General features: G+C 35.4%; 1 protein-coding gene across 3 annotated transcripts in view; it reads right to left on the minus strand.

Moving 5' to 3' along the window:
* LOC141455082 (protein YIPF5-like) overlaps positions 1 to 27,106 on the minus strand; it is a 407,881-nt gene that overhangs the window by 99,486 nt on the left and 281,289 nt on the right. The window contains exon 5 of one of the 3 annotated variants that reach the window (XM_074129939.1): positions 2,921 to 3,010. The exons of the other annotated variants lie outside the window; for them this stretch is intronic. Coding sequence (XP_073986040.1) covers positions 2,936 to 3,010 — 75 coding nt within the window. The 3' untranslated portion in view covers positions 2,921 to 2,935. Of the gene's footprint in view, positions 1 to 2,920; positions 3,011 to 27,106 lie in introns of those variants that run through there. 3 annotated transcript variants of the gene reach the window in all.

Here is a 27,106-nt window from a genome sequence, read left to right on the forward strand (position 1 = left end):
GTACTTAATAAGTATAGAGACCAACCTATGTACTTAGATACTGCTACTCTGATAAAATAAACTATAAATTTTCGAATACCTGAAATTAACACTGCTGGCAAAGAGCACACGTTTTCACCCACTATTCTAGCCTTAGCTGGAGTGCTTAATTGTGTACAAAAAAATATTATTTATTTTCTCTCTACAGCTTACAACCAAATAATTTTCAAATTTGTCGGAATGGGTGAAATATTTAGAGATAAACTTTTCGCTTAAAGATTCCTGCGGGAGGCAGTTCAGATAGAAATGCTCAAGACTATCACCGTCTGATTTACAAATTATACAATTTTTATCTGGATTAAACTTAAAGTTGAGTTTTAATACTTCTATTGTGAAACCCATCTGGCCTTATGGAATAGAGCTGTGGGGTTCAACCAAACGCTCCAAACTCCAAAGGATTCAATCGCTACAATCTAAAATACTTCGAACTATTGTACAAGCTCCATTTTATGTCTCCAACCTGGGGCTACACACACAGACCTTAACATTCCTTTAATCACCCATCCTCTACCTAAAAATCTTAAAAGACAGTGCCCTCGTGATCTCCTCTCAAGTGAAGAAAGTGACTAACAGCCCAATGTTTTGGAGTGTTATCACTGGGAAAGTTCTCCACTCGTTTACTTACACAATATAAGAACTTTAGCTGTTCTAGCTTGTTCACTGTTAGAATTCGTGTTACCTGACCTGTTACATTGGCAGCTTCATCCATAAAACTGCAAAAATATTTATCTCGGTAGACTGAAAAAAAACCGGACATTCTAGAAGAAAATTGATTACACTATATTGCTTCGAGCAAAGCTTACAAATATAATCATAATGAAATTGATAATTTTTACAGTTACAGTATTTAGTAGGTTATTTGATTTCCTAATTTGGGAAATCAGTCTTAATTTCATTATAATGCATTTAAATTGGAGGTAAAATATCGCATTTTTGAAAAGAACTACTGATCTGTAATGTAACGTTCTAAAGTTTAATAAAAGTAAAACGTTTTTTAGACACAACCGCATTCTCGGGTTCCCAAATTGGAGAATGTTTATTTATTTTTTTCAAAAGGAAAGAAAATTATGGCAGTTTAAGTTATAATTTTGGTAACTTAAAAGATATCAAATTTCCGTTTCCGTTTTTGATGTTAATCTGACCACACAATCCATAGGCACATAAGTAGGTTAATTTGTGTAAAAACCCCTCTTTTTTGGACTCCGGGAATCTTTAAACGGATATTTCCAGGGTCAAAATCTTAATCAAAAATTTGAGGCGATCATAGTACTTCCTCTTTAATGAGGGAGAGTACAGAAATCGCTCTCGTAATCCCACCACATTTATATAACTTGTGGGTAAACAAAGATTTGAATTTTGTTTGTCAATTACAGTAGAAATGATTGCAGTAAATGAAAGTTATGTTCATTTTCTTTTATTGTAAAAGAAGTACTTACTTCTAAGCAGAGAGGGGAAGGTTGCTCTGTTAATAGGTTATAATAATTATTTACAGAACAGAAAAATAAAATTACACAATACGAAAGATATGTTTATTTAGAAGAGACGCCCCTAAGTTGCGTTCCAGCGATAATGGACAAAGCGGCACCCATTAATGCTACCTTTATTCATTGTTATAAACGATGAGCATTGTATGGAGCTCCCAGGTACTGGAGCTGCTGCTGCGAGGAAACGATGTTAGATACCGCGGGGAGGTTTATCCCATTCATACCAGCAGAAACAAACACAGGCCGGCTGTAGTTGGTTCTCGGTGCCCACTAGTATTAGTGTATGAACGGGACATCTGGCCCAGACCATATGCGTCCCGCCACCATATTCATGGTCGTTTTGTTCCAGCGGCTTTGTAGAGTATTTTGGTGTTAGTGTTGTGGTAACCGTTAATACAAATCAATTGTTCGCCAAGAGAGAGCGCGCGAGGGTTTAGTAAATGAGCGGCCAGGGCTTATTGTTGGACATTGACCCCTCACTAGAATGTTAAGCTAACCTCTCTCACGAAGCTAATATTGTTAATTATACTAACGAGCTGACCCTGCTTAGTTATAATCCTTCTGTATATACGTACATATCAACATCTATCAGCAATCCGTGGCATTCAAAGTTTACTTGTTATTTTGGCCTTTTGAATGACTCCTGCGCACAAAAGCTTACTTCAAAGCTTACAACCTTTTTTATTCTGATCATCCAAAGTGTATCAATCGCTCCAGTTACATTGTCTAGCAACAATGTGAATTAACAATCACGATACTCTTAAATAAAAGAAAACATATGCTGACTACAGTTTTTGCTCTCCTTGTGAATTCTATGCTCTCAGTTTTTTTTCTGTAACTCACAACTAACTCACAACTAACTCACATAACAAGTCCAAAATCGAATTTTAATTGATGCCATTTCTAATAGCTGTTTAATGAAATGTTTTATATGGTTATTCCTATGTGTTTCAATAACCTAATGCTTGTGTTATTTATTTGTAGTATACAGGCCCTGAGGAAGGCAATAATAAATTTGTCGAAACGTTGGCGTAAAGTCGGAGTGGCTGTTTTTCTACGATATTTTGACCGAATTCTCGCTAGTTTTAATCCTAAATAACTGAAGAGCCTAGTAATTTCAAAATATATACTTAGTTCAACCCCGATCTGGGGTCGGCTACAAAAAATCTCAACTTACATTTAGTAAATAAGGTAATTTACTTTAATTATTTCTCTCCTATCTTTTACTTGGTAATTTTTTACTGATCAACTACTATCTAGTACTGAACATTGATTTACTAAAGTGTGTATTAATTTCTATTTATTGCTGCTTTAAGGTACAAATATATCAAATTAACAATATCCGGTGCAACCTTGCATTGTTATTATTATTATTTTTTTGGCATCGGCTTCCGCCTTACAGCCAGCATCGTCTAGGTCAGGGGTCGGCAACCCGCGGCTCGCGAGCGGCATGCGGCTCTTTCATCCAAATTTTGTGGCTCTTCTGCCTGTCCAAAATAAATTGTATATTTCAATTTTATTGAAACAAATGCAAATTTCATTTATTAAAATAAAGATATTTTTTCAAAAAGAATTTTAAATGTGATTGGTTTGAAATTGAATAGAATTATATTAAAATAAAGTACGTAATATATAGGACTGCCGCCATTTTCATTCAAACACAGGTTTAGTTATTATTTATTTGTTTATTTACTTTGTAATATGTGAAAATAAATACATAAAACATTTAAATATTATTGAATATCATCAAATAATTGAATATATCAAATTATAATTTTTGAATACAAATGATCTACAGAGTTGTTTACACTATCATCCTTGCGGCTCTTGGTAAGATTTACTAAAATTATTTAAGGAGAAATGGCTCTCTACTTGAAATAGGTTGCCGACCCCTGGACTAGGTGCTTATCACTAGAATATCACTAACTCTCCATTCTTACTTATAAATACATTCGCTTCACACATTCATCCCTCTACTACATACAACTATTTACCTGCAAACTTACAACTAATGGATGGATCAGTACTGTATATTCCTGCCATCCTTATAGCTTAACCGAAATTAAAATCACGTAATCCTTCTCTAATCATTTTCTTGCATTCATTCTAATCGGCTATAACTTTTAAATACATTCATATTTCATTACTAGCACTGCTATAGATTTAAGCACATATATGTTGGTGGAGAATATTATGTCTTCGTAGCAAAATGGTGCATCTAAATACCTGTATATGTCGTCAAACATTCGTTTCCTTTCTACCACATAACGTGGACATATCATTATTATATGTTTGAAATCCTCCTCTTCATCGCAATCTGCGGCAAAGAGGAGAGAGGACCTTATTATTTCAGGTAGTAATTGTTTGTATTTATATTAAGGATTCAAATTAGCGAGGAATCGGTTCAAATAAGAACAACAACTCTTCTTTTTGCCAACGTTTCGACAAATGTATTGCCTTCTTCAGGGCGAAGCTATGCGGGTTGGTTGAGTTACAGAAAAATGTAAAGTTATATATTTGTCGAAACGTAGGCAAAAAGACGAGTTGATGTTTTTATTTGGACCGATTCCTCGCTAATTTGAATCCTTAATATATTTTTACTATCACTAAAAGCTAATATAAATTACATGTTTGTATTTATTTATACTGGCTACCAATCAGTAGCAACGCTTCGTATTGAGGTGAATTTTTTAATACAAACTCAGCATTCTGAGTTTATTATACGATACCAAAAAATAAGACCAAATCACAGACTTTCTGTTGTCTCGTTTCCGGTTTACCGGTTTCCTTCCAATTTGAAATTCTTTCAGTGCTAGTAATGATTGTTAATCAAAAATGTGAGAAAACCGTACATTGTTCTGACTTGGAGAAGTGACAAAAGTTGTATTTTCCTTCAGAGTACTTTTTATTAAATATAATTCAGGTGACCTCAAAGCCGATGAGTCCCCTGCTGGGTCTCTTAATGCCGAAAATTGTATGTGATTGCAACTAGAGGGAAGAGACAGTAAAATTCGTATAAAACAGCAAATAAAGTCAAATTCTATTTCTCTTTTTTTGCTTTATGTGAGGGAGGAACAAGAATATGTAACACAAAATGAAATGAAATTACTGGCTGGAATTATTTACCCTGTGGCAAAGTGTGAACCTTATGTGAACAAGAACTTACACATGGCCGTATGTATTAAACATATATATATGTGATGAACAAAATTGTGCCAACAAAATTAAATTTGATATAAAAATGTCTACAGTCACAGAAACAAAAACGCCGCAAAAGTAATATTAGCACGAGTTTCAAGTAAAAAAAAAAAAAAATCTATTGAACTGAACAAAGAGTAACAAACTTTGTCGATTGCCATGACCTATATTACTTTGTTTGGATTGAAATTAATATTTTTAAATTAATTTCTTCCCCTCCAAAAAAAGGTATTATTTTTTTTTAATTTCAGACGCGCCACAACTGAGAACATTGGTGCCTGGAGCTCCAGGTCTCCAGTCTGTTGAAGATGTTATGCAATGGTAATCTAAAGGCCAGCAGCTAAATTCGAACCCGGGATCTCCGTTTATGAACCATTTTAACATTTTATAAAGTTATTTTGAAACACAGACCTCTTGTGATGAGTACAATAAGGCCCCAACGGAGGCGCAACGATATATCGTCGTTGGTATTTTTGGCAAGTGCACCGAACGACGATATATCGTATGTTTATTTTTTTCTAGAACGCTAACCATTGAGGTAACTCCTTCCTTATGTAGTAACAGTACTAGTAGGGAAGATATTTAGCTCTGTGGTACACTGGATTCCAACGTGGACATCCCAGCTGCTGATCGCTTCTTACTAGTAAGATAAGATAAGATTCTAATAGGGCGGCCTTTAAGGCCTACGCCACTGCGACCCCTTTGGATCTATTATGGCTTCCCTTCTCTAGAGCTCGCCCTCCAGACCTGTCCGTTTAATCAGACTCTTCATTCTGGAGAGCGATTCTTGGGTAAAGCTTATAGGTCTTGGTTTTTCCTCTCCCAGGAAGGCCGCAATAGGGGAAGTCCTCATGGCGCCAGTAACACTCAGGCAAGCTAGCCTTTGAATACAACTGAGCGCCCGGATTCTACCCACCTGCAAGGTTTTCGCCCACCAAGCAATCGCCCCGTGCGACACCATGGGTCTAATTACACTTGTATAGATCCACAGTGTCATCCTAGGGCTCAATCCCCTTACTAGTAACGTACAGTGTTGTTTCTAACGAGAGAATCTCTAGTTTCTAAGATGTTTTCTTAATAATTAATACTCACAAATCATTTTCTAAAAAATGTTCTTTAAATGTTTCTTTAAAATGTTAAGAGAAAGAAAAAGAACTCTTTTAACGAGTTGACATCTAAAGAAGATTTTTTTTTTATACCATATCTTTACAGAAATGTTATCTTTTTTGAAGGAATAAATGCTATTAAAAAACAGATTTCATCTTTGACACTTCTGAACTGTCTTAGAGGGCAGTTCAATCAACTTTTTGTTGAACGCTCATTCAACTCAAATAAGTGAACCAATTGAAATCATTCTTAAAGATTTTCCTTGATTACTATTAGAGAAACCATTCAATTTTGTTCATTTTACGTTTGGTTACTAAAATTCTTCAATAAAACTGAAGCCCTGCGAACACTTAACAGTGTTAATAGATGCTTGGATAGATAGAGAATTAAATATCCTACACATCAACTGAAGGCAATGAGAACTTACAAGTTTGTCAGCGGTCAACTGTGCGTGTAAGTGCGTAACAATAAAAAGAAACCATCTTGGAGTATATTGAGGATCAGGTTATGTTTAGGGGGACAAAATTTTGGGGCATTTTTTTTTTTTATTAGAGAATTATTCTACGGGGCTAGTGCGACCTGGCTAAATCATTTATTTATTTATTTATTTAATATTTTCTGTTATTATTTTGATTGACGGGGAGTGAAGTAGATCGCCTGTTCGTGGTGCCCCATGCATAATCTAAACGATCAACAGAGAGCACCAACCTGAATGGGTCAGACCATATGACCATTTCAGGAAGTAGGAGTTTAACAAAACTCTGAAGGTGCTCCAGGGCAAGTGCAGAGGCCCAATCCCCTCCATACTCTGTGGGGGACTGTTTGCCAAATCCCCCCACATCTTCAAAATCAAACAGATTAAAAGGAAAAAAATAAACCCTGACTCACTTTTATGGCAGCGACTTGGCGAGACTGTGGTAGAAACTAAGTAAAGTAGTTAGTATTTTGACTGATAAGCGCCAACATCTGAAGTCATAGGCATCAGGAATTTGTTTTTCAACGTACGGCCAGTCTCATTACAGTACTCTCTTGTTAAAGACAATACTGTCAGACATTGGGCAGTGGGCCAGCCTTAAGAAGCTTCAAGGCAGCCTTAAACTCGAATCGGTAATAACGCCTGGGAGTTCACTAATAACCACTGAGGTTCCTCAGATGTGGCCAAGACGATTACACTTCTGTCTTTCAAACGGAGCTGGCTGCCATTGAAAAGGCAACTACTGTACCCCGTAGGAAAAAATTCAATTTTCAGTGGTATTCGGTTCTTTAAGGATAGGCAGTCTGCACTAGATCTTTGAATTTTAAGAAGCAATTAAATATTATCTCAAGTGCCTATTTCATTACTATTGAATGCAAAGTTGGTACAATATCAATAATTTAATAATGCTCTCAAATACGCAAACTAAATATTAATTGAAAAATATTTTCAACTTCATTCAATGTATATGAAATTTATATATATAAAAAGAGAATTGAATGCAGTTCAATACATAAGTTCATTGTTAGGATTCATTTATATTCCATACTACATTCATTATGCCAAGCGTATAATTCTATTTGGTTGGATGAAATCACATACCGAGAATATATATTCTGAAAGTGAATCATTACTAAAGTTCTTGGATATATATTCGGAATCTCCGGGTTATAGCAGAACAGCATATAGTCGAAGTTCACTTCCCATACCGACTACCTAAACTACTTTATCGAACATATATGTGGTATACGTATGTACGACTATTATTCCAATGTATTTCGTACACTAATACACTTCTCAACAGTACAATAAATTTTAATATTACATTGAACAGATACGGGACAACCAAATTTATGAGCCTAGTTTAGTATGACTGGCGTAGTTAATGAATTTTTTAAAAAAAGGTTATTACAATAATTGTAAATTATTCATGAAAATGATATATTATTGATCAATAACCGAAAATGAAGCAATAATAGCTGTTTTGGACACAAATACAGCCTTCTCTTTTACAGCATTTAAATTTTGAAACCATTAGTGCGAACAAAAAATGCCATAAAAATTTAACCAGTAAGTCGTACTTAAGAAATACCAGATTATGTCTTTAGTTAATTAATGTGAAGTCCAAGTAAAACAAAATTTAGAAGGACGAAAAGTCAAGGAAGGAAAAGCATTAATGTTACTTCCACTTTACGTCGCGGTTCATGCCCTGGGGGCCACGTGAAAAAACGGGCTATCCTTTAACAATACTACCTTTATCCCATCAGCTGACACGGTTAAGTTTTTAGTAGTGTAATTTGACATAAGACTGACCTGAAATCCTCATACCAGACCCAAAAAAAAAGACAGAAAACAGACATACTGATTTGACCTAACTGGACTTCTACTATTGAGCTGTGAAGGTCAACCCTCTACTTTAAACTCCAGTCCAAAAAAAAAACCAGCACCCGTTTAACCCTTCACACTGGACTAACTTCACACAAATCCTCTTATATGGTAACAAAACTCTCCTTCACATCCCAAGAAATCCTAGACATCGACTGAAGTACCCGTGACGTAGAGATCTCCTCAACAGACTGTGGTAAAATTATAGAGAAAAGTCATCAACGTAAGTCTGCTACTCATTCCTACATTATAGTGATGGAATATAGTGAGTCAAGACGACTCATCATATGTGCCGTTTATTTGGAAATTGGGGCAAGTCCATTTTTTGTTATTTCTAGATATTTAAGGTTTTGCGTTTTAATAAATTTAAAAATATTGGTAAATATTAATAGACATATTTTTTGAATTTTGTGGTGTTAGATATGTAAATTTATAATCCAATAGTGTTTATAGTGCTGTGTAAGAAAAATAATGATTTATTATAACTAAATGGACTTGCCTCACTTTCAAAATTAATGAATTATTGTAATCGTTGATTTAAACGGATAATATTATTATTTCAGTCGTATCAGTCTTTTTTTAACAATAAAAACAAAATACTATTCAAATTAATATAAATATTTATTCATTTGATAAAAACTGAAATAAAACAAAGATGATGGTTAGGGAGATGTCGTCGCTTCGACGATTCTTCATCTTCACCATACAGCAACCGGAGTTAAATTTTGCTGTACGGTTAAATAATTTCAACCTAAGATGGACTTGCACCATTTTCAAATTAAACATATTTACAATATTGTTAAGAGCTAAAACTTCAATCTCCCAAATATTAGGATTCTGATTTTTTTTTACTCTAAATTGTTTACAGATAAAAAGATCATTCTATGTTTTATCTATAATTACCATTATCTTCATTTTTTTTTCAAAAATGGACTTGCCCCACTTTCAAAATAAACGGCTCATATGTAACAGGTGTCCATTTAAAAATAAAGAGACATCGATTTAAGAACTCTCAATAATAAAGAAGGATGAATATCAATAAATAATAATGGAGGATAAACTAGACGAACAAGAGTCGATTGCCATTTGCATGTCAGGCTTCCAGTCACGGAAGACCTAATTGAAGAACTCTGTCCACAGTCCAAAAAAAAGAAGCGATTTGAGCCCAGTTGAAGTTGTTACTGAGAAGATGTGGGAGGTCATTCGCTGGCACATGGTTGGTACTGTTGCTGGACGAGGTGGTTCAAGAAGACACTTCATAGATTGGAGGCTCATGCGGGATCTTTTTTCAAAGAGTTTGAGGGAAAATATGTCCATCTTGTGTAACAGATTGTGTAGAGAGAGTAAAGGTTTGTTCCTATATTTGGTCGAAGTACAGGGTGGAGTATAGACTGTTTTTAGCTTTAAGGTTGATGTCCGTTTTATTCGGGTAGCTGATCTTATTTTGCCAGTACACAGGACTCAATTTTCGTCCTAGACTCGGTCTGCAACTAATAATAACAATAATACTGACTAAATAATTATTAATACAAAATTGGGTGAGTCAAGAAATATTGTCATCTTCCACAATACACTCTCCAAAATATTCTCTCTGATATAATTAACTAATATATACCAAAATATTGATGTTAATTTCAATTGTCTAATAATGTTAAAGTGAATCAAAGGTGAATGTGCAACAAGGGCAATGGCACTTGCAATATAATATGTAATGCAATATTTCTCTCACGCAATGTACGTGAATTCCACTACCTGCCCACTCGCAAAATATGTTTATTGTACTGCTAGGGCGGCAATACCTAGCCGGAAACAATGCTAGCAATTTAAACTACTGAATACTGCATTTGGTTTATATTATAAATTATCTAATTTATGTATTTAATAATAAAGCTTTAAGTCTTGAAACTATTTCTCAAAAAATAGATCTAACAATACAAAATGTCGACAATTTTTATGTTTAATTTTTTAATAAGAATTACGTAGAATCAGTAATAAAAACACACTCATTTCTAGGAATTGAGAATTTCTAAAGAATGAAGCTGAACTCCGTCCATGGTCGTAGAGCGAGATATTAAACAATTTTGGAGTTATATGTCCGAGAAGTTTCTGAGTTTTACTCATTAAGGATAAGCATCCCGTCAAACATGTGGAAAATCCTTAGGTACCAGAAATGGATTATGGTTGAGAATATTCAGGTCAGTGCGGATTGAATTGGACACTGGGTGCTTGTAGATTTTCTTAACGAACTTTATTATGCTAGCCGAATTATGGAAGCTTTCTTCAGAGAGGACTTGCGCGAAATGGCCAATCATCGACGAAGAAATGATGCAGTATAATTATTTAAATGCATTTATTAAGGTTTAAAAGTAAGTTTTTGAAAAAAAAAATCCAAACACAGTTACCATTTATTCAAACCTTCAGTTCTTGCCATTTGTAATGTGATGATACAAAACAATGGTGAAGTAGTAGAGGGAAAATGGCGGTTCTGGCCATTTCACACTGTAAACAACAGATTATTCGCATGAAATTCTGTGCTCTTACACACTCTGTTTTACTGAGTAGTATGCTATGGTTTTCTTGAGTACAGATCCATTAGTTAAGAAGATATTGAGAGTTGAAATTTATTTGGGTCATGGTTTTCCTGTGAAATTGGACCCTTATAATTCCCACAGAAAACAACAGATTATTCGTATGAAATTTTGTGCTCTTACACACTCTGTTTTACTGAGTAGTATGCTATAGTTTTCTTGAGTACAGATCTATTAGTTGAGAAGATATTGAGAGTTGAAATTTTTTTGGGTCATGGTTTTGCTGTGAAATGGGGCCCTTATAACTCCCACAGAAAACAACAGATTATTCGTATGAAATTTTGTGCACTTACACACTATGTTTTACTGAGTAGTATGCTATAGTTTTCTTGAGTACAGATCTATTAGTTGAGAAGATATTGAGAGTTGAAATTTTTTTGGGTCATGGTTTTGCTGTGAAATGGGGCCCTTATAACTCCCACAGTAAACAACAGATTATTCATATGAAATTTTGTGCTCTTACACACTCTGTTTTACTGAGTAGTATGCTTTAGTTTTCTTGAATACAGATCCATTAGATAAGAAAATATTGAGAGTTGAAATTTTTTTGGGTCATGGTTTTGTTGTGAAATGGGGCCCTTATAACTCCCACAGTAAACAACAGATTATTCGTATGAAAAATTGTGCTCTTACACACTCTGTTTTACTGAGTAGTATGCTATAGTTTTCTTGAGTACAGATCCATTAATTGAGAAGATATTGAGGGTTGAATTTTTTTTGGGTCATGGTTTTGCTATGAAATGGGTCCCTTATAACTCCCAAAGTAAACAACAGATTAATCGTATGAAATTTTGTGCTCTTACACACTCTGTTTTACTGTATAGTTTGTTATAGTTTTCTTGAGTACAGATCCATTAGTTGAGCAGGTATTGAGAGTTGAAATTTTTTTGGGTCATAGTTTTGCTGTGAAATTGGGCCCTTATAATTCACTGTAAACAACAGATTATTCGCATGAAATTCTATGCTCTTACACACTCTGTTTTACTGAGTAGTATGCTATAGTTTTCTTGAGTACAGCTCTATTAGTTGAGAAGATATTAAGAGTTGAAATTTTTTTGGGTCATGGCTTTGCTGTGAAATGGGGCCCTTATAACTCCCACAGTAAACAACAGATTATTCGCATGAAATTCTGTGCTCTTACACACTCTGTTTTACTGAGTAGTATGCTATAGTATTCTTGAGTACAGATCCATTAGTTGAGAAGTTATTGAGGAATGAAATTTTTTTGGGTCATGGTTTTGCTGTGAAATGGGGCCCTTATAACTCACACAGTAAACAACAGATTATTCATATGAAATTTTGTGCTCTTACACACTCTGTTTTACTGAGTAGTATGCTATAGTTTTCTTGAGTACACATCCATTAGTTGAGAAGATATTGAGGGTTAAAATTTTTTTGGGTCATGGTTTTGCTGTGAAATGGGGCCCTTATAACTCCCACAGTAAACAACAGATTATTCATATGAAATTTTGTGCTCTTACACATTCTGTTTTACTGAGTAGTATGCTATAGTTTTCTTGAGTACACATCCATTAGTTGAGAAGATATTGAGGGTTAAAATTTTTTTGGGTCATGGTTTTGTTGTGAAATGGGGCCCTTATAACTCCCACAGTAAACAACAGATTATTCGTATGAAAAATTGTGCTCTTACACACTCTGTTTTACTGAGTAGTATGCTATAGTTTTCTTGAGTACAGATCCATTAATTGAGAAGATATTGAGGGTTGAATTTTTTTTGGGTCATGGTTTTGCTATGAAATGGGTCCCTTATAACTCCCAAAGTAAACAACAGATTAATCGTATGAAATTTTGTGCTCTTACACACTCTGTTTTACTGTATAGTTTGTTATAGTTTTCTTGAGTACAGATCCATTAGTTGAGCAGGTATTGAGAGTTGAAATTTTTTTGGGTCATAGTTTTGCTGTGAAATTGGGCCCTTATAATTCACTGTAAACAACAGATTATTCGCATGAAATTCTATGCTCTTACACACTCTGTTTTACTGAGTAGTATGCTATAGTTTTCTTGAGTACAGCTCTATTAGTTGAGAAGATATTAAGAGTTGAAATTTTTTTGGGTCATGGCTTTGCTGTGAAATGGGGCCCTTATAACTCCCACAGTAAACAACAGATTATTGGCATGAAATTCTGTGCTCTTACACACTCTGTTTTACTGAGTAGTATGCTATAGTATTCTTGAGTACAGATCCATTAGTTGAGAAGTTATTGAGGAATGAAATTTTTTTGGGTCATGGTTTTGCTGTGAAATGGGGCCCTTATAACTCACACAGTAAACAACAGATTATTCATATGAAATTTTGTGCTCTTACACACTCTGTTTTACTGAGTAGTATGCTATAGTTTTCTTGAGTACACATCCATTAGTTGAGAAGATATTGAGGGTTAAAATTTTATTGGGTCATGGTTTTGCTGTGAAATGGGGCCCTTATATCTCCCACAGTAAACAACAGATTATTCGTATGAAATTCTGTGCTCTTACACACTCTGTTTTACTGAGTAGTATGCTATAGTATTCTTGAGTACAGATCCATTAGTTGAGAAGATATTGAGGGATGAAATTTTTTTGGGTCATGGTTTTGCTGTGAAATGGGGCCCTTATAACTCCCACAGTAAACAACAGATTATTCATATGAAATTTTGTGCTCTTACACACTCTGTTTTACTGAGTAGTATGCTATAGTTTTCTTGAGTACACATCCATTAGTTGAGAAGATATTGAGGGTTAAAATTTTTTTGGGTCATGGTTTTGCTGTGAAATGGGGCCCTTATAACTCCCACAGTAAACAACAGATTATTCATATGAAATTTTGTGCTCTTACACATTCTGTTTTACTGAGTAGTATGCTATAGTTTTCTTGAGTACACATCCATTAGTTGAGAAGATATTGAGGGTTAAAATTTTTTTGGGTCATGGTTTTGCTGTGAAATGGGGCCCTTATAACTCCCACAGTAAACAACAGATTATTCATATGAAATTTTGTGCTCTTACACACTCTGTTTTATTGAGTAGTATGCTATAGTTTTCATGAGTACAGATCCATTAGTTGAGAAGATATTGAGAGTTAAAATTTTTTGGGTCATGGTTTTGCTGTGAATTTGGGCCCTTATAATTCCCACAGAAAACTACAGATTATTCGTATGAAATTTTGTGCACTTACACACTATGTTTTACTGAGTAGTATGCTATGATTTTCATGAGTACAGATCCATTAGTTGAGAAGATATTGAGAGTTAAAATTTTTTGGGTCATGGTTTTGCTGTGAATTTGGGCCCTTATAATTCCCACAGAAAACTACAGATTATTCGTATGAAATTTTGTGCACATACACACTATGTTTTACTGAGTAGTATGCTATGATTTTCTTGAGTACAGATCCATTAATTGAGAAGGTATTAAGAGTTGAAATTTTTTTGGGTCATGGTTTTGTTGTGAAATTGAGCTCTTATAATTCCCACAGTAAACCACAGATTATTCGTATGAAATTCTTTGCTCTTACACAGTCTGTTTTACTGAGTAGTATGCTATGGTCTTCTTGAGTACAGATCTATTAGTTGAGAAGATATTGAGTGATGAAATTTTTTTGGGTCATGGTTTTGCTGTGAAATGGGGCCCTTATAACTCCCACAGTAAAGAACAGATTATTCGTATGAAATTTTGTGCTCTTACACACTCTGTTTTACTGAGTAGTATGCTATTGTTTTCTTGAGTACAGATCCATTAGTTGAGAAGATATTGAGGGTTGAATTTTTTTTGGGTCATGGTTTTGGTGTGAAATGGGGCCCTTATAACTCCCACAGTAAGCAACAGATTATTCGTATGAAATTTTGTGCTCTTACACACTCTGTTTTACTGAGTAGTATGCTATAGTTTTCTTGAGTACACATCCATTAGTTGAGAAGATATTGAGGGTTGAATTTTTTTTGGGTCATGGTTTTGCTGTGAAATGGTGCCCTTATAACTCCCACAGTAAAGAACAGATTATTCGTATGAAATTTTGTGCTCTTACACACTCTGTTTTACTGAGTAGTATGCTATTGTTTTCTTGAGTACAGATCCATTAGTTGAGAAGATATTGAGGGTTGAATTTTTTTTGGGTCATGGTTTTGCTGTGAAATGGGGCCCTTATAACTCCCACAGTAAGCAACAGATTATTCGTATGAAATTTTGTGCTCTTACACACTCTGTTTTACTGAGAAGTATGCTATAGTTTTCTTGAGTACACATCCATTAGTTGAGAAGATATTGAGGGTTGAATTTTTTTTGGGTCATGGTTTTGCTGTGAAATGGGGCCCTTATAACTACCTCAGTAATCAAAAGATTATTCGCATGAAATTTTGTGCTCTTACACACCCTGTTTTACTGAATAGTATGCTATAGTTTTCTTGAGTACAGATCCATTAATTGAGAAGGTATTAAAAGTTGAAATTCTTTTGGGTCATGGTTTTGTTGTGAAATTGAGCTCTTATAATTCCCACAGTAAACCACAGATTATTCGTATGAAATTCTTTGCTCTTACACAGTCTGTTTTACTGAGTAGTATGCTATGGTCTTCTTGAGTACAGATCCATTAGTTGAGAAGATATTGAGGGTTGAATTTTTTTTGGGTCATGGTTTTGCTGTGAAATGGGGCCCTTATAACTCCACAGTAAGCAACAGATTATTCGTATGAAATTTTGTGCTCTTACACACTCTGTTTTACTGAGTAGTATGCTATAGTTTTCTTGAGTACACATCCATTAGTTGAGAAGATATTGAGGGTTGAATTTTTTTTGGGTCATGGTTTTGCTGTGAAATGGGGCCCTTATAACTCCCACAGTAAAGAACAGATTATTCGTATGAAATTTTGTGCTCTTACACACTCTGTTTTACTGAGTAGTATGCTATTGTTTTCTTGAGTACAGATCCATTAGTTGAGAAGATATTGAGGGTTGAATTTTTTTTGGGTCATGGTTTTGCTGTGAAATGGGGCCCTTATAACTCCCACAGTAAGCAACAGACTATTCGTATGAAATTTTGTGCTCTTACACACTCTGTTTTACTGAGTAGTATGCTATAGTTTTCTTGAGTACACATCCATTAGTTGAGAAGATATTGAGGGTTGAATTTTTTTTGGGTCATGGTTTTGCTGTGAAATGGGGCCCTTATAACTCCCACAGTAAGCAACAGATTATTCGTATGAAATTTTGTGCTCTTACACACTCTGTTTTACTGAGTAGTATGCTATAGTTTTCTTGAGTACAGATCCATTAGTTGAGAAGATATTGAGGGTTGAATTTTTTTTGGGTCATGGTTTTGCTGTGAAATGGGGCCCTTATAACTCCCACAGTAAGCAACAGATTATTCGTATGAAATTTTGTGCTCTTACACACTCTGTTTTACTGAGTAGTATGCTATAGTTTTCTTGAGTACAGATCCATTAGTTGAGAAGATATTGAGGGTTGAATTTTTTTTGGGTCGTGGTTTTGCTGTGAAATGGGGCCCTTATAACTACCTCAGTAATCAACAGATTATTCGCATGAAATTTTGTGCTCTTACACACCCTGTTTTACTGAATAGTATGCTATAGTTTTCTTGAGTACAGATCCATTAATTGAGAAGGTATTAAAAGTTGAAATTCTTTTGGGTCATGGTTTTGTTGTGAAATTGAGCTCTTATAATTCCCACAGTAAACCACAGATTATTCGTATGAAATTCTTTGCTCTTACACTGTCTGTTTTACTGAGTAGTATGCTATGGTCTTCTTGAGTACAGATCCATTAGTTGAGAAGATATTGAGAGTTGAATTTTTTTTGGGTTATGGTTTTGCTGTGAAATTGGGCCCTTATAATTCCCACAGAAAACAACAGATTATTCGTATGAAATTCTGTGCTCTAAATTACCGGTCCCTGCACCCTATTTGTTTTGTGTGAGTGCTTTTTTAAACTGATTTTCCGAAAAAAATAAGCATTATTCTGAACAAAATTATTATTTAACAGTTCTGAGATCTGAGTATATTTATACCGATTTAAATCTTTTAAATCTTTAGATCTTTTAAAACGATTCCTCTTTTTTTTTGTGATAGTGCGGATTTCAGCCTCGTCAAATTCGTTGATAGGTGGGGGTAGAATGGTGCTGATGGGTATGGCTTACAGCTTCGTTGAACTCGATGATTACTCGGTCAGATTTGGAGGTGTTTGGATCTGGCACAATTTAGGTGCGCCAGAACCGCCATTTTCCCTCTACCGTTGCACTAAATTACACTTTGTAGTATTCATTGCTCAAGAAGAGCTTAGAAACAATGAACAAGCTAAGAAAAGTGTTATTCAGGAAATCCTCGCAGAAATTAAGGCGACAGAAGCGTGCGGACAATCAAAGCTAAATAGGCCGAAAATGCTGATTTCCTGGCTTAGTATGGGCTAAGGGAGCTCTTGTAGAAGCTAATCAAAGAATGAAACCTTCATCTCCTTTTTAGGCTACTTCTTTTTGCTGGAGATCTACGAGTGTAGTTCATTAATTTAAATCCTGCTTATGACTTGGCAATTTTCTCTGGAATTATCTGAATGTTGGTTTTCCTTCATTTCTGATCTAATGAGCTTCCTCCAGCTAAAATGGGGAAATTTTAAAGAACATTTGCTGACCTGATGTGTCTCTTTACTTAATTTTTTTTTTTCGCTATTTTGTTTATCGTTTCAATAAACTTTAATTATCTAAAATGAGGTAAGGAAGTGTCAAGTTATTTTTTAAAACAGATTTTTATTTCAACTCATCAGAACTTTGGCCTTAAACTGATAACATCTCCTTGACAAGAAGTTAATCATTAATATCGCATTAAATAAACAAAAGTACTCGTACTTCCAAGAACTTGTTAACATTGAATCAATAATCTTACGACAGTTACGGAGAAATGGCGAAGATTATAATTAAGTTACTATCAAGAGTTGAAGTAGAAACACTTGTGTAAGAGTTAGATGGTAACATGTCTTAAGAGTTATAACAACTCTGGTCATCAGTGAGATAACGATGTACACTTTCTGAAGACGAGACTACAAACAATATGAAGGTACAAAGGGTGTTTATTAATATATAACAACTTATAGTTGATATTTGTAATATGTACACGTGTAAACTGGATATTACACGTGAAAGAGCAAAAGGGAGTACTTGTAAAAGACTTGTAAAGGTGCGTTACTCCAGCACTAATGAACTACCATCTGCTATTATGGAAGTATTCTCGCACATGTACCAACATACTCGTACAGTAACTTCACCCTAAATATTACTGCTCATATCCAAACTCTTGTTACACAGCAGCATTCCCCTTCTTGTCTTCTCCAGTGATGATGGAATGAACAAAAACATTTAGTTAAAGAGAACTCTGGAAACAAGTGAAGAGAAAAGCTTCTAGCGTCAGCTGCTGCTTATACGCTAGCTTTAGCTCCATCATAATATCTACAGCGTTGCACAGCAATGAAAAGCACTGTTGTTATATTTCACTCATCGTTCTTTACAATCTTTGCCCCAAACCCAAAATAGGGGATTCCGCCCCCCTATACTATACACTACCCAAAACAAAAACTCTTATCCTAACCAATATTATCAAAAACACTAATCGCATCATTTAAAACTGCCGCTCGCTCATTCTTTGCGTCTTCATGATTAATAGCCTTCTTCACTTCACATTCTCCACTATCTCCCCTCCAAATAGACGACAAAAGAAATGCATTATGAATGAAGGAAGCAGCGGCTACAAAAAGACAAGCAACTCTTCGCCCATTTATCAACTTTACCCGGCTATCTTTTGCTTTAATCACACGATTTTACTGGTACAACTACAAGATATTTGTATTAAATAGAATGCTACGTTCATAGCACTATTCCCCCAAGCTAGGGCTACAATCTAACACAATCTGGTGTGCACACTCGCACGACCTACTTACTTTCCTCCAAGATCTAACGCAAAAAGTTTCAGAAATTTCCGAACATTTGAACCATATTTGATTTTTATCACATTGGAAGGAAATCTACCCATAGCTTTCTCTCGAGGAAGTACTCTAATCAAATTTACTGGTTTAAGTTTATCGGTAAAAAGTTGTTGACTTATCTCATAGGGGCATCGTTACAATAAATTAATAACAAACGTAAGCGAAACGGTAATGGGATTCTAGATTAAAGATTAACCACTCCTCTGAAAACCAGAAATGGTACCGTTAACCAAATTTTTCTGGATGAAATATTTCAAATAAAATTTATAGATCTACAGCTGTACCTGTAGCACTAGTTTAATAAAAATTTTGTTTAGAAAATCTATAAAAACTGAAAAATCTATTCAGTGACGTTATAGATACAATCTGATGTCCGTTTTTGGCCAAATAATTTTTAAAGGCAACCTCTAATTAGTAATTAAGATAAATACTTCTCTGTATCTAACTCTCTTTATATGATTTAGAAAATTGCCTATTGGCAACAAGTAAATCAGATTGCTTACAAAATATAAATAAAAAATGGCTGGAAAGATTTGAATGAGGGTCATCCAACGATAGAAAACCATCATGAGTCGGCTAACATAGGATGCCGTTGAAGTGAATTCTAAGGATGCCTTTTTGTCTATCATGCGATCAGGTGACCGCGAGATCCTCGACGCTTCATTCTTCGGCGAGGATTCCAGGGAACAGTAGACTGAGACTGAGTAGGTTGTGTATGAGCTGTGTTGGGAAACTTTGGAATGAAATTTGGAATTTGGCCAAATCACGGACAAAAGGATTTTTTAGGTCAGTGTGGATAGTGTGATTGCTTTCGTAGAAAGGAGCGTTAAGGATTGTGCGTAGGATTTTCGATTGAAGGGATTGGATGCGGTTGAGATTGGAACGCTTTGCAGTACCGTACAGTTCAAGTCCTTATATCCAGATTGGGGGCTAGTAGAGCTGTTTAGAGTTTCTTTTTGTTGGTAAGAGACAATTTGGAGCGTTTGTCAAGCAGTCTTTTGGTCATTCGGTAACGTAAGTCAAGTTCATGTCGCTTGAGTCGAGTATGGGGGTCCCAGGTGAGGCGTTTCTCGAGGTAAAGTCCGAGATATCACTCTTTATCAAGATTAAATAATAAATTCGCATTTTCTTCGATTTTTCATTTCTTAACTAAAGAGAAAATACCACACACTCAGAATCTGATTCCAGAGTTTATTGGCTTTTAAGAACTGTAATCTAAATGTCAAATTGAAATCTATCGGAAGATTTGGCTTCCCTTTATCCAAGAAAGATTGAAAGTATTAAATACGAACATTTTGTCATTGCATCTAATTTCGTTTTTTAACGTAACTTGTCTAAAAACATTTGGACATTCTAAATGCTATAGAAATTAAATGTTTTTCTTTACTGGAATTTCATGAACAAGTTGGTCCACATTTTTAATACCAATAACAACAGTTAGAGCGTCTATTGTTCAGGCGTTCTGCCAAAATATTGTTCACGCTATGCTTGTATTTTGTTCGTTGATTTACGCGTCCATCCCGTCTATGTAGCTGCCCTAGCTGTCCCTTTTAAAGTCATAGATGTTACTTTATATGGTCAAATGCTGTGTAGTTAAATTCCCAGCCTAAAATGAAACGATTTTATAGTAAATTTTTGTAGGTTAAATTCCAAAAAAAATATTTGAAAGAGAAAAAGAGAGAGACCAATTTGGGAAAACCACTTTTTCAGACCCAGAGTATCTCAAAACGGATATCTACGGGGAAAACTCAGAATCTAAAATCAGCACGATTACGATACCTTCTCTTTCTAGTAGTCTAAGAGAAAATCACGAGAAACAATTGAGTTCCTTAATCCTTTACCCAATTTCTGTGATTCCAATTAAGTAATTTTAAGGTGAACAAGGACACAATTCAAAATATAAATAAATCAAGAATTATTATTACAAGTCCCTTAATTTTTTGTATTAAAAGAATTTCGAAAGGCATTCTCTAGGAAATAGGTTTGAAAAGCTAACAGCAGTCAAAGCAGTTTTGGGTGGTAGCTCCTTTCCAAATGACGCTCCCAATAAATGCGCATTTAGTATGTTTTAGTAAAGCTGCAAAGTTGGTTTATGTTGAACATATACTAAAACGATCTACTCTCAACAACTTATCAAAGGCATTTGCCCACCTGCCAGCCTGCCTCCCCATATAGCACTCTCACAATACCCAACATCAGTCGTCGTCAACATCCAACCCCCCAGTGCTTTAAGGTTACTGGCTTGCTATTGTGAAAATCAAACTTCGCCTTCCACACCAAACGATCACATATACTACTGTTGTGGACGATGACGACAACCTGTTGTACACCGTAGTGGTGGTGTCAAGGGTTTGTGTTTTGAAGCTGGCGTTCAATACGAACAAGGATGGGGTTAGGGGTAACGTCTAAAAGTCTTGCTATACGTTGTCAAGGAAATACTGAATACTTGTCAGTTCAAAAGCAGCAAACTGCCTCCAGCTCCCAAGCTACTGAACTGCTGGTGCCAGGCTTTATATTTTGAAACTAAGCATACATTTTGCTGTTTGTTATCTAACAGTATTCTCATCAATATTCCATTAAAGGCTTTCAATTTAATGCCTATTTTCATTGTCCGATCTAAACAATTAGGTGAATTTTTTGAAATGAAGTCAACAAAACTCGCATTTAATGCCGCACGATTCATGTCTTATATGTAAATAATATTTACATAAACCTAACTTAGAGAGCAATCCGAATTGGCCAAATTGTCTGACGTGAGATATGAAAAGCTGTGTGACGCATTAAAGAGTTACGTTAACTTACTCACCAATAATTTCAATTACAATTAAAAATATTTTGATAGATCCTGAAGAGGGAGTAATTGAAATTATTGAGTCCATAAAACTATTCAAAATAAAAATTTATAAAATAACATTCGCATGTAAAAAAACAAAAAACTGAAACTTCTAGCAATGACCAGGAGAGGAAATGCAAAGAAATCGCAGGACCATGATGCCCCTCTGTTGAGAGAGTATCTGGAACCCACACTCAAGACTTAAAAAAGAAGAACTAAAACATTCTGAAAAGATATTCTAAACTCTAAAACAGACCCTTCAATCACTGTACAGTTACTGATGTGAGCTCTGAGGATACCCTTCCATTAATTCCAGACAGAAAAACCCTATCGAAAATTAGCCAGTGCACCCTACTATGTTCCTAATCTGAATTCTTTTTGTCCACTTGATGATAACATTTCACTAGAAAACATTTCATAATTCCACAATTTGCCCAACTTAACTCATTTACTGACAGTTCTCTCTTGCCACGTCTGTCTAACCCAGAAGATTAAATTCAGCCTTCTGGGTCTAGAGGTCCCCTCAGCACAATTTAACCCTCTATTATTATTTAAAAGGAGCGCCATATAGAGCCGGACAAAATGGCCAACAATTTTCAAGCCCTACTTCCAAATTGATCACATTAACTCGAAATCTACCGACTAATCCTTTATTAGTACTTCCAGTTTCCTCTGGTTGGATGGATTCCTATCTATCCTCCCGTACTTCCTGAAGAGTTGACATAGAAAATGGGTATCACCTGCCTGCATATCTTCCCTTATAGGTTTCGTCCCAATGTGCAATCTAATATAATCCTCTGTCCGTCAAAATAAATTAAAAGAAATACCTCCATTTCAGTTTTTTATGTATCTGCATCGTATTTTCACGTGATGCAGATTATATTGTGATAAATACAACAAAGAAAAAGAATGAAAACAAAAAATACGTGAAAGCGGCTAAATTTATAAAGTTTAAATAAATTTTTAAGGAGAATTTCATTAAAATTCTAAGATTGATTAATGCTCTCTTTTTATAAATTCAAAACCCCTTAGTATTCGAGTTCATTTCAAACTATCGTAAATTCTTAAAGTGTAATCTTAATAATTGAATTTAGACACAGAATAATGCATTCTGATGCAATATTTGTAAAGATAAAATGAAAACTTTACAACTAATTAAGAGCTACATTTAGAAAAGGAATCAAATATTCTAATCTCCGCTTACAGCAGACTGTCAGTCTAACTTCAGTTAGTAGATGATTAGGTTAATGAAATCTGCGAAGGATGGAACAAAATCTAGAGCTTAATTAGGATTAAAAGTAGATTGTCCTAATTTTCTACAGGTATATTCAAAGCTTTTAGTAAATCTTAAATAGGGTTCTTTTAAAGGGACTCTTTTGACGCTTTATTCAAATGTTAAAAGATGTCTGGAACCCTTTTTATTTATACTAATCAAAAAAAGTCAAAATTAAAAGAAAAGTTAATTGATAATAGTTAATTATCATCACTGACGATGTGTTCATCCGTTCTACCATTTACCAAAAGATGCTCAAAAAATCCTAATTACAGGTTTTCCTTTTAAATGATTTCATATCTTTTGCGACAAGCAGGTACGAGTATTATAATTATTATAAATATAATTTTGGGACGATTTGGAAATATGTCTACCTTAAATATGTGCTTATTCTGTAAATTCTGGCGCCAAAGCTCTAAATTCATTCACCTTCAGTTCAAAATTGAAGATGAATGGTGTATGGAATAAAAAATTCTATGCCACGCTAGAATTTCTGCAAATCGTGCAGTTTAATTGTATTCTGCAAATAATCCAGTTTCGTTTTATTGCGACTCGAAATGGGCTAATCAAAAAAGTAGTTTGGAAGATGTGGTCTCCAATCCTGGGCGTCTACATAACGTACCTCTACAAGTGCCTAGACCAGGTGTCCTCAAACTTTTTACATAGAGGGCCAGTTCACTGTCCCTCAGAACGTTGGAGGGCCGGACTATAAAACAAAACTAAGAACTAATCTCTATGCACACTGCACATATCTTATTTTAAAGTAAAATAATAAAACGGGAACAAATAGAATATTTAAAATAAAGAACAAGCAAATTTAAATCAACAAACTGCCCAGTATTTCTGTAGGAATTATTGGCCTGCTTTTGGCTAATGAGATGGTCAATGTCCGGTTGCTTTGCCTTTCTTCCGACTTCTGCTGTTATTTCACACTGCTTCCGGAGCCATGACGCGTGCGTACCGTGTCACCGGAAGTAGTACTGTACATGAGCGTCGCCGCCACATACCACCAATGAAAAAGATACCCTTCCGGATGGATCTGGAAAGAACACGAAAAGTACTGGGTGATGCTTCCAGGAGTCAAACACAGCAAGAGGGTTATGCCCTTGTTGTGCAAACAAAGAACTAAAGTGACTCTAGGTTTGGGCAGCAATCAGATTACTCTGATTACAGGCCTATTCACGGGGCACGGAAGGTTCAGAAAGCACCTGCACAAGATAGGGCTTATTTGCTCGGAACCTTTGTGCAGATTGTGCCAGGAAGAGGAGGAAACGGCCTCTCACCTGTTGTTCGATTGCGTTGCAATTGAGAGACTGCGCTATGACATCTTTGGAACCTTGAGGCCAAAGGAGATAATAGCGCAGAAGGAACTAGTAGGGAAAGCTCTCGACCTTCTTAGGAGGGGAGGTTTCACCTATTAGGTTTAAGGGGAAGGCACAATAAGCCTCGTGTGGCTGTGGTGCCGTGGGGATAGGGTCCCGCCCCGTCTTTTTAAAATCTAAAAAATCATCTACTCTTCCGGAAGTTTGGCGGGGCCGGATAAGTGGCCTCAAGGGGCCGCATGGCTTGTAGAGTTAGAAGAGATTAAGTCAGTGGCAAATTTTGAGAAAAGAGTGACGAATCCAATCAGGTTGCAAAGTAATGTGCCAAGAGAAAGGATTTGTCGTTATTTGATTTCCTGTTGAAAAGAATACAAAGATAAGAAGGACGAAAACGGGTTTGACCGAAATGTACAGAGGATGTTTTTGTGACTTGAATGTCTTGTACATCTAGGATGCCCGCAGAGGCGCCAGGAGCGTGTTTGGTTAATCCATTTCCGTCTAAGGAGAAAAAAAATCTTTCATTAATATTAGTTTGGAGTAATCCAATTAGCACAAATAAATCAGTCATCACAAGACTAAAAATAAATCCATTTTCGAGAAATAAATTATATTAATTAGCAAGAAATAATAAAAAGGAAATTAGAAAGATAAACTGCGAGTGAAATAAGAAGGTGTGAGATGGTGAAGAAGCGGTTGCGCTTCACTGTGAAGTTCCAATACATGGAAGCGGCACGGAGGGTGGTACTGTGTGTTCACAGTAAAGACTTCGGAGACCACAGAACTGTGGAGTTTGCAAATGCCTCCAATAACTTCCACCCTAACCAACTAAGTTGAGATAGGGGCTAAATATCTCCGTCTCTCTCTCTCGCCATCTTATTCTATCTTTCTCTATCCGCCCACGCTCTGCTTTCTGGAAGTTAAGACTTGCAAGAAGACCAGCGGGGGTAACGGATCCAAGGAACTTTACTTATATTACAGCAATCGCTTGAGTAATGGTACGAGTGTTAGCGCCCATACACTTAATCATTAACTATTTTATTTACTGCATTCGGCAATTTTGTTAAGTCATCAGGGTAATTATTTTTGGGACACTCTGTGGTGAATTAGGTGCTCAATAAAATGCTCAGCTTGGCATCGCCAGGTTCCATTCTTATAAAGTGTAACGCTAACCATTTCATACAAAATTTATTATTTGCGTATTTAAGGGGTTGCAAATATCATTAAAAAGGGGCTGACGTAAAATAATTTATTACTATTGTGAACACTCAGCTAGCTCCAGTATGGACTTAGGCACTTGAACTATACGGAAGTGCCAAACGCACAAACCTCAATCGTATTCAATCCTTACAGTCCAAAATCCTATGTACCACAGTCAATGCTCCATTTTATATTTTAAGCCTCACCATATCGATCTGAAAATTCCCTTTTTTTCCGCCAAAGCCAATCTCCGTTATCTAAAATTTCATTCCAAACTATCCCCTTTATTCAAATCCACTTATTCAAGCTCTCTCAACCTCAAATCTTTCCCCACAATGCCACCTAGACGTTTGAGGCGCCGTTGGCCACGCCGGAATGCCTGATGTCGGCTATACAGAGAGTCTGTAGCACTCCCTCCTAACGCCTTAAATGTGATAAAAAGGAAACGAATGTTTGACGACTTATACAGGAATTTAGATGCACCATTTCGCTACGAAGACATAATATTCTCCACCAACATATATGTGCTTAAATCTATAGCACAGCTAGCAATGAAATATGAAGGTATTTAAAAGTTATAGCCGATTAGAATGAATGCAAGACAATGATTAGAGAAGGATTACGGTGATTTTAATTTCGGTTAAGCTATAAGGATGGCAGAAATATAGAGCACCGATCCATCCATTAGTTGCAGTATATCTAAATAGTTGTATATATTAGAGGGATGAATGAGTGAAGCGAATGTATTTATAAGTAAGAATGGAGAGTGAGTGATATTCTAGTGATAAGCACCTGGACGATGCTGGCTGTATGGCGAAAACCAATGCCAAAAAAAAAGGCAAAAAATATAAAAAATAACGCCTTAAGGGCCTATTACGGCTGCCATCACTGGATGGTCGCCGTTCAAGAAATCAAGCCAGAGTATGTGCTCTGACGCTAAGTCAACGTTCATACTTATTGTACATTCATCTTTTTTACTTCTTGTTCTTACTGTCTTAAATAAAACAAAAACTACAGCGAACCTTTGGACAGATAGGCTACCACTCAACTATTAGAGGCTCCGGAGATGGCCCTATTGTCTGCCTCAACAAAGGTTACTAACACCAGTCATCTCAGACGTTGACGGGCAAGATATTCGTGACAACATAGCCCGAAATTGATGAACTGAATGTACAAACAAAAATTAATGAAAAAGTTGGGTACTTACAAGAGTATTTCCAATCTATTTTATAAATTTCAAATGTTCGTTTATGCAAGATTTTTTTTCAATAAGCTTCTTTGGAAGTAGCGAAAGCTAAAGACCATCGCTGAGATTGTTAAGATGCTGCAAAAATACATTCAACAGTACCTTGAGTTTTGGTAAGTTAGCGATTTTTCCATATTCATGAAGTATAACAAGTGTACATTCATCTTCAAGGTAAATAAACTAAAACGATTTGAAAATTAATTTCTCAATTCTTCTGAAAGGAAGTAAACAAATTTAACATCGAACAAATCACCACAGGAATATTAATTTCCATAACTGATCTTGATACTTTGCAGTTTTAAGAAAAGCGAATCAATAATTAGTTGTGAACATTTTATGTTCTTTAATTAAAGCTGAGGAGAAGAATTCTTTACTGTGTAGTACCGCTTCTTTTTAATGAGAGGCAAAAAGGATGGTGTTATATTTAGTTACATACTTGGAAACAGCGCATTTCTACTTGCATACTCCTTTACATCGC

The sequence above is a fragment of the Rhodnius prolixus genome, unplaced genomic scaffold, assembly GCF_049639745.1.
Source record: "Rhodnius prolixus isolate KJV_2025 unplaced genomic scaffold, Rpr scaffold_21, whole genome shotgun sequence".
NCBI classification, from domain to species: domain Eukaryota; kingdom Metazoa; phylum Arthropoda; class Insecta; order Hemiptera; family Reduviidae; genus Rhodnius; species Rhodnius prolixus.